The 9,127-nt window shown below is 40.6% G+C and overlaps 1 gene segment (V, D, J or C); it reads left to right on the top strand.

Annotated features, from left to right (window-relative positions):
- The first annotated feature begins 8,367 nt into the window (after positions 1 to 8,367).
- LOC132874613 (Ig kappa-b4 chain C region-like) lies at positions 8,368 to 8,658 on the top strand. The segment is given in 1 exon segment: positions 8,368 to 8,658. A coding segment is annotated over 1 exon segment (249 nt).
- Positions 8,659 to 9,127: the final 469 nt, after the last annotated feature.

Here is a 9,127-nt window from a genome sequence, read left to right as displayed (position 1 = left end):
AACCAGGAATATTATCAGGGCCCGGTAATGTTAAGTGAAGGTTTTACTTCTACAGTGCCTTGAAAAAGTATTCATACCCCTTGAACTTTTTCACATTTTTCCACCTTACAACCATGAACTTAAAAGTTTTTTTTTTTTTTTTTTTAAAGTATGGCACAACTGCAAACCTACCAAGACATGGCCGTCCACCTAAACTGACAGAGCGAGCAAGGAGAGCACTGGTCAGAGAAGCAGCCAAGAGGCCCATGATCACTCTGGAGGAGCTGCAGAAATCCACAGCTCAGGTGGGAGAATCTGTGCACAGGACAACTATAAGTCGTACACTCCACAAATCTGGCCTTTTTGGAAGAGTGGCAAGAAGAAAGCCATTGTTGAAAGACAGGCATAAGAAGTCCCGTTTGCAGTTTGCCAGAAGCCATGTAGGGGACACAGCAAACATGTGGAAGAAGGTGCTTTGGTCAGATGAGACCAAAGTTGAACTTTTTGTCCTAAATGCAAAGCGCTATGTGTGGCGGAAAACTAACACTGCTCATCACCCTGCACACACCATCCCCACTGTGAAACATGGTGGTGGCAGCATCATGCTATGGGGATGCTTTTCTTCAGCAGGGACAGGGAAGCTGGTCAGAGTTGATGGGAAGATGGATGGAGCTAAATACAGGGCAATCCTGGAAGAAAACCTGTTGGAGGCTGCAAAAGACTTGAGACTGGGAAGGAGATTCACCTTCCAGCAAGACAATGACCCTAAACATACAGCCAGAGCTACAATGGAATGGTTTAGATCAAAAAATATTCATGTGTTAGAATGGCCCAGTCAAAGTCCAGACCTAAATCCCATTGAGCATCTGTGGCAAGACTTGAAAATTGCTGTTCACAGATGCTCTTCATCCAATCTGGCTGAGCTTGAGCTATTTTGCAAAGAAGAATGGGCAGAAATTTCAGTGTCTAGATGTGCAAAGCTGGTAGAGACATACCACAAAAGACTTGCAGCGATAATTGCAGCAAAAGTTGGCTCTGCAAAGTATTGACGCAGGGGGGCTGAATACAGTACTAATGCACACCACATTTTTCAGATTTTTATTTGTTAAAAATTTTGAAGACCATTTATCATTTTCATTTCACTTCACAATTATGTGCTACTCTGTTTTGGTCTATCACATACAGTGGCATGCAAAAGTTTGGGCACCCTTGCTGAAAATGTCTGTTACTGTGAATAGTTAAGTGAGCAGAAGATGAACTGATCACCAAAAGGCATAAGGGTAAAGATGACACATTTCTTTAATATTTTCCACAAGATTACATTTTTATTTCCATCATTTACAGGCGTAAAATACCAAAAAATGAAAAGGACCTGAAGCAAAAGTTTGGGCACCTGCCATGGTCAGTACTTAGTAACACCCACTTTGGCAAGTATCACAGCTTGTAAACACTTTGTAGCCGGCTAATAAACTTTCAGTTCTTACCTGGGGGATTTTCACACATTCGTCCTTGCAAAAGGCTTCCAGTTGTACAAGATTCTTGGGCTGTCTTGCATGCACTGCTCTTTTGAGATCTATCCACAGATTTTCAATGATGTTTAGGCCAGGGGACTGTGAGGGCTGGGGCAAAACTTTCAGCTTGTGTCTCTTGAGGTATTCCATTGTAGATTTTGAGGTGTGTTTTGGATCATCATCTTATTAACTTCAAGTTTTTTACAGATGGTGTGATGTTTGCTTCCAGAATTTGCTGGTATTTATTCAAATCCATGCTTCCCTTGACCAATAAAATGTGCCCTGTGCCACTGGCTGCAACACAACCCCAAAGCATGATCGATCCACACCCATGCTTCAGAGTTGGAGACGTGTTCTTTTCCTGGAATTTGGCACCCTTTTTTCTCCAAACATACCTTTGCACATTGTGGCCAAAAAGTTCTATTTTGATTTCATCAGTCCACAGGACTTGTTTCCAAAATGCATCAGGCTTATTTAGATGTTCATTTGCAAACTTCAGACGCTGAATTTTGTGGCTAGAACCCAGGAAAGGTTTTCTTCTGATGACTCTCCCATGAAGGTCATATTTGTTCAGGTGTTGCTGCATAGTAGAACAGTGCACCACCACTCCAGGCTCTGCTAAATCTTTCTGAAGGTCTTTTGCAGTCAAACAGGGGGTTTTATTTGCCTTTCTAGCAATCCAATGAGCAGTTCTTTCAGAAAGTTTTCTTCATCTTCTAGACCTCACCTTGCTCTCCACTGTTTCTGTTAACTGCCATTTCTTAATAACATTACAATCTGAGGAAACAGCTACCTGAAAACACTTTGCTATGTTCTTGTAGCCTTTTCCTGCTTTGTGAGCATCAATTATTTTATTATTCAGAATGCGAGGGAGTTGCTTAGAGGAGCCCAAGGCTGTCGATTTTAGGGACAAGTTTGAGGAGTCAGAGAATTTATACAGCTTTGAAATCTGCATCATCTGACCTTTCCTAACGAAGAATTTGAACAAGCCACAGCTCAATAAGCTAATTAAGGTCTGGAACCTTGGTAAAAGTTACCTGAGAACTCAAATGTATTGGGGTGCCCAAACTTTCGCATGGTGTTCCTTTTCTTTTTTCACTCTCCAATTGTACAAAACGAAAATAATACACACATCCTGCATAAAACACTGAAAAGAAATGACTTGTCTTTACCTTTATGCCTTTTGGTGATCAGTTCATCTTCTGCTCACTTAATTATTCACAGTAACAGACATTTTCAGCAAAGGTGCCCAAACTTTTGCATGCTACTGTAAAATCGCAATAAAAATCTTTTAAGTTCGTGGTTGTAAGGTGGAAAAATTGAAAAAATTCAAGGGGTATGAATACTTTTTCAAGGCACTGTAGCTGACTAAAGAGGCCCATTAGTGATAAGTTATTTACCGTAAAGCATTACTTTAACCTCAAGAAAGAGATTTCTTGCGAATTAAAAGAATTCGGAGAGCGCATCTCAGTATATATAGCCAGGGAGCTGGGGGCACAACAGAGTTATTGTGGGAATTTTCCTTGTGGGGTCAGGTGGAGATTCATCCATCCATCCATCATCTGTAACTGCTTATCCTGTCCTACAGGGTCGCTGGTAAGCTGGAGCCTATCCCAGCTAATTGTGGGTGAGAGGCGTGGTACACAGGTCATCGCAGGGCTGACACATAGACACAGACAACCATGCATACTCACATTCACACCTACGTTCAATTTAGAGCCATCAATTAGCCTAACCTGCATGCCTTTGGATTGTGGGGGAAACCGGAGCACCCGGAGGAAACCCACACGGACATGGGGAGAGCATGCATACTCCAAACAGAAAGGCCCTCGTCGCCGGCTGGGCTCAAACCCAGGACCTTCTTGCTGTGAGGTGACAGTGCTAACCACTACACCATGGTGCCGCCCCTCAGATGGAGATTTTCTGGAAAATACTTTTAGATCTAAGATGCATAAAAAAGTGAATTAGAGAGAGAAGCTTCAGCTTTCACTGGTCAAAATGAGAGATTTCTTGGAAATTACAAATGTATAAATGTGTAAAGGTCTATGAAAAATGACAGAAGTTGAGTCTTTCACTTTAATTCCATCAGGATTCAGACTGACTACAGAGGAGATTTAGAGGTGAGCAGCATTATAAAGTTATTCTTTACCATCTTTATGTATCATGTGTATTCCGTTTTTGACTGTAGAGATGAATCTCATCACTAATCCATCATTTGGTGTTATTTCTCCTCCAGTCTCCTGCAGTGTGTACAGTACACTGTGCTCCAGAGTCAGACAGGTTTACGGAATCATCACTGAGTTTAAACACCAGAGTGACAAAGAAAACTAACCAATGAAGAAATCTTTAATCAGACAGTTGTGTTCTGAAAATATAACCACAATTACTGAATATGTATGTGTGTGTGTTCTCCAGCTGGTCCGGTGGTGAACTCCTCCGTGTCTCTGCTCCCTCCCTCCTCTCTGCAGCTCTCTGAAGGATCGGCCTCGCTGCTCTGCCTGCTCTCAGCCTATTCTCCACAGGGGGCGCTGTTGAGCTGCACCATGGATGGTGTCGAGGTGAACGAGGGGGTTCTGACCAGCACAGGAGAACAGAAAGACTCTTCAGAACCCTGACCCTCTGCAAAGAATGCTGGGAAGAGTCCAAGGTGTTCGGCTGTACCGTCTCCCACCACAACACCACTCAGATCACCTCGTTCTGAAAGAGGTGTTGTAAAGTCCACTAGAATTCAATTAAAACATTGAGCAGACTGAACTGGTGTCAGTGGTGTAGCTGTACTGAAATAAAGCTTAAATGTGGAAATCATGTCTCCTTTTTCAGTCGTGAAGTGTCTTTGACAGTGATTTGGATCAGCACCTTTAACAGCAGGTGGAGTGCAGCGCTGTGTGTTGTGCTTGAGTGAGTTCGACTGAAGAACCATGAACATCTGCTGAAAGTGTTGATCTATTCTGGGACTCAGAACTGTTCATGCAAATGAACTGTTACTGCTTATTTCTCTGACTGGTTAGAATGTGCATCATATCAGAATGAATCTCACACATGCCATAACAATACACACAAGAATAAACTGATGTCAGAGAAAATATAAAAATATGATTTCCTTTTTAAAGGAAATCTCTCCTCTAATATTTGTATAAACCACAACAGGAGTCAAGACAGTGATAGACACAGAAACCATAGACAGATCAAAAGAGAGAGAGAGAGAGAGAGAGAGAGAGAGAGAGAATCATACAGAGGCAGTAATAGAGACATATTAAAGATCTAAAATCTTGTCCTATCGTTCTCACACACACACACACACACACACACACACTAATTAAGATCAGGCTCCTATTCTAAAGGTCCTGTTCATACAAACCTCCTGGAATACAATATATGCTTTTAGCATTTTAATTTATATCTCTTTGGATAAAAGCAATCAATGAGCAAAGTAAATTTCATGGATTAAAAAAAAAAAATTGAACTGGATGGGAAATCTGTGTATTGTGCTCCATCTTCCTGAACTTACTGTGGATGTAGCTGATCAAAGTGACATTGTGTCCATCCATAAATGTGCACAAGTGTGGAAAAAGTAAGTAGTGTGATTAGATGTCATGAATCTACACAAAATAGCACATCATTGCAATTAAAATTCTCCATGGTCTCACTGGAAAAGTATCAGTCTTGGTTTGGTTTGGTAAAAACATTTCCCAAAGTTTGAATATACCACAGAGCACAATTAAATCCATTATTTTAAAACTGGATCAAATATGGCACAAATGAGACTCTGCCTAGAGGAGGCTGTTCACCAAAAATCAGTGTCCAGGTAAAGAAGGGCATTACTCAGGATGCCACAAAGGGGGCAAAGGTAACTCTCTCAACATGATGTTCCCACCACCATGCTTCATTCTGGACATTGGTTTCGATCAAATATGGTTCAGTTCATTGTTCCAAGTTGTGTTTTGTTTTCATCAGACCGATTCTTCCATGTTTGTTGAGTCTGCCACAAACCTGAAGATAATCTCAAATGGGGTTTCAGATGGCTTCCAGAATGAACTTGTTTTCCATCATGCTGTTTATTTAAGGATGTTCTCCAACATATTTCAGGGCCTTTCAGGAACAGGTAGACTTACACTGCGATCATGTGACACTGGTGGACACCGTTCAACTAATTATATGACTTCTGATGGGAACTTGTTTCATCAGAACTAATTTAGGGGTTTCTCAGCAGTGGGGTGACTATTTATACAATCACAACTTTTACTTTATTTGTAAATCATTTTAAAACCTCTACTGATTTTCCCCAAACTTCAATAATGTGGGGCGTTTTGTGTAGCTTCATGATCTTTCGTCAAACTTAAGTGCATTTCAGTTCCACGCTGTAACACTACAAAATGTGGAAAAGTGCAGTGTGTGAATACCGGTACTTATGCAACTGACACTGTATACATTTAGGGGTCAGTAATGTCAATGTGTGATATACCAGAAGTTGGCAAACAGTAAAAAACTTCATCTAAGTTTTTTTCAGAACAATGGCCTTCAAAATGATTAGCCATATTTCTAATGTGAGTTGTGAGTTAGTGTGGTGTGGTTCCTCTCCTCCACAGAGGGTCATTGTGTCGTATCACATCCTCCAACTCAGCACCTGCAGTCTCTCCCAGCTGCAGCAGTGCAGTCTCTCTACAATCTGACTGAGGGAGGTTTTTGTACGACTCTATAACACTGTGTGAACCAGTAGCCAGAGATATCATGGAAACTCTGACAGTAATAATCTCCTGCATCTTCAGTCTGGACTCCACTGATGGTCAGAGTGAAATCAGATCCAGATCCACTGCCACTGAAACGAGCTGGAAAACCTGACTGTCGCTGATTCGCAAATTTAATCAGGAGTTTCGGAGCTTCTCCAGGTTTCTGCTGATACCAGTGTAAGTAGTGGCCATTTGAGCTGTAGTAATACACTGCCTGACTGGTTCTACACTTGATGGTGACTGTTTCTCCTGGAAGAGCAGATTTCACTGCAGGAGTCTGAGTTACTGTGACTTGACCTCTGCATTCTGAAAAAAACGTATGATACAGAAACTGTTGAAAGAATAATCATTACACAAACCTGAAAAATGTATTGCCTTGACCAGTTTGTTGTAAAGATAAAAGGCAAAGCAGTGTCTGACCTTGAGTCCAGAGGATCAGTGTCCAGATGAAGACGGGGATCAAAGTCATGGTAGCTGTGGGTGAAGTTGCTGTAGCAGCAGCTCTCAGTCATGAAGTGTTAAAGTCACAGCGCTATAAACACTCCCAGAGCACTGAAGCATGTGCTGCCAATGCAAAGTGTCCTCTAAGTATGGAAACACCTTTACCACATTCCCCCAATCTTACTGTAATTCTCACACTACTACAGAGTTATTGTCTGAATTTTACTTGTGGGGTCAGATGGAGATTTTCTGTAAAACACTTTGAGGTCTAAGATGCATAAATAAGTGAATTAGAGAGAGAAGCTTCAACTTTCACTGGATGGTGTTTGTACTGAATGTTAATGAGTTTCTCACTGTAGTGGATTTATGGTGGAAGAAGCAGCATCAATGTTGGCAGTGAGTAAATACACACATTTTTGACTGTAAATTAATATTTAGATTATTGTAGGACTTAAATATCATATAATAACTTTCTATTAGTCTACAGAAGCAGTGGAGGAATTATTCTCACTTTAGCTCCACACATTCAGTCATATATTGTAAATTTCTCATGAGTACATCAGCATTTTTACTCCATGAGGCATTCTGGGTAAATCCTGTGCAATTGCAGATCTACATTTTGTGAAATTTCAACTTTTATTTTGTGTAATTTATTTGTGTTTCTCACTCACTAACTGCATCCTCAGTTTAGATTGACACACTGTGTATAAAAAGAAAAAAAAAAACAGTAAAATATAGTAAAACAGTCAGAGAGTTAGTGTATTAATCAGCTGATGTGAGCAGAAGTTGGTGTTTTGTAGCTGTTTTGTAATAAGAGGTTTAAATGGATGGAGAGAGCAGTGAGTTTAGAGCAGCAGGGTTTTTGTACGGCCGCTAAACCTGTTTGTATCACTGTGGTGGACTTTTGGTGGAGGAACCAAACTGTCTGTGGGCCGTAAGTAACCTGTTTACTAATTACTGAAATGGAGTGTGTTCAGATTAATGACTGAAATGGAGTGTGTTCAGATTAATGACTGAAATGGAGTGTGTTCAGATTCATGTTGTAATGTGTAAAGAATATATTTTACATTTAGTTTTCCTCCAAATCCACTCAGTGAGATGTGATTTTTGTGTAACATCCTTCTGTTTCTCAAATTTCCATTATTTTAGAAGTTTGAAAAATGTCTTTGATTATACTGCTGGTTGTTTATTATGGTTTAAATCTTAATGTATTTGATTATCATGCTTGTGGTTAATTATAATTTAAATCTAAAAGCAAAGTCGATATCATTGTGCAAATTACAGATCACATTTTTGTTGAATGATTTTAACGACATTTAATATCTTAGAGACTGAGAGTCCAAATACAGATTTAAATGTAGAACCCAAAACTGAATTTGCTTAAGTGGTAAATATTCTGTATTTTAAATGTGGCTTATTCATGTTATAAAATGAGTTTAATATTTTAATTCCTGAATACTCAGTATAATTCAATTTTCCTGTCCAGGGATAACTGTAATATAAATGATTATAGATCTAAGATGTAAAAGTGTTTGAACTGAGTGAAACGTTTGTGATGCTCCACTGAACTCAGTTCTGCTCTGTAAGATATAAAGGGAAGTGAAACACACAGTGAGCTGAAACGAAGCCTGAGTGACTGACAGCTGTCCATTCCTGTCTCAACTCTGTGTGTGTGTGTAGGTGTCACTCAGCCCAGTGTGATGGTGTTGCCTCCCTCCAGTGTGGAGCTGCAGCAGGAGAAGGTCACACTCATGTGTGTGGCCGACAAGGGCTTCCCCTCGGACTGGACACTGAGCTGGAAGGTTGATGGGAGCAGCTGGAGCTCGGGGGAGAGCCGCAGCACCGCCGTTCTGCACGCGGACGGCCTTTACAGCTGGAGCAGCACGCTGAGCCTCCACCCGGAGCAGTGGAGGAACAAGGTGGTGACCTGTGAGGCCTCCAAAGACAACCAACCTACTGTGGTGGGCAGAGTGAACACAGAGCAGTGCTCAGAGCTGTGAGCTCACACACACTTTACTCAGCTCACCTTCTACTGCTTCACTGTGTGTTACATGTGGCCTTTACTGCTCAAATGTCCCACTTTCATCATTTCATTTGAGTTATTAATATGTGAGCTCACACACTCCTCAGTTTAACTCAACTATTCTTCTTAATGATCACTTACATGTGTGTTAAGTGTGTGTATCACTGTAATGTCCTGCTTTGAATTATTAATAAAAGCCTTTGAATCATGAAACCCTTTTGGTGCACATTATTGTTCATGTACATCATAAAGAAATCACCAAAGCATCTGTCTCAGTATCTGTTATAGACCATCATATTCATTATAAAGTCTAATATATATATTGTCAAGTTTTGCCTGCTTGTTGGTTTGGTTTATTTGTTTGGTTGATTTATTTTTTTGGTTAGTTGGTTTGTGCACTTTTCCCCAACTTGAAAAGGGTGTGAACTCTGGTGGAGATTTAAGGC

Source organism: Neoarius graeffei, chromosome 2 (assembly GCF_027579695.1).
Source record: "Neoarius graeffei isolate fNeoGra1 chromosome 2, fNeoGra1.pri, whole genome shotgun sequence".
NCBI classification, from domain to species: Eukaryota; Metazoa; Chordata; class Actinopteri; order Siluriformes; family Ariidae; genus Neoarius; species Neoarius graeffei.
This window is presented reverse-complemented; position numbering and strand designations above follow the sequence as displayed.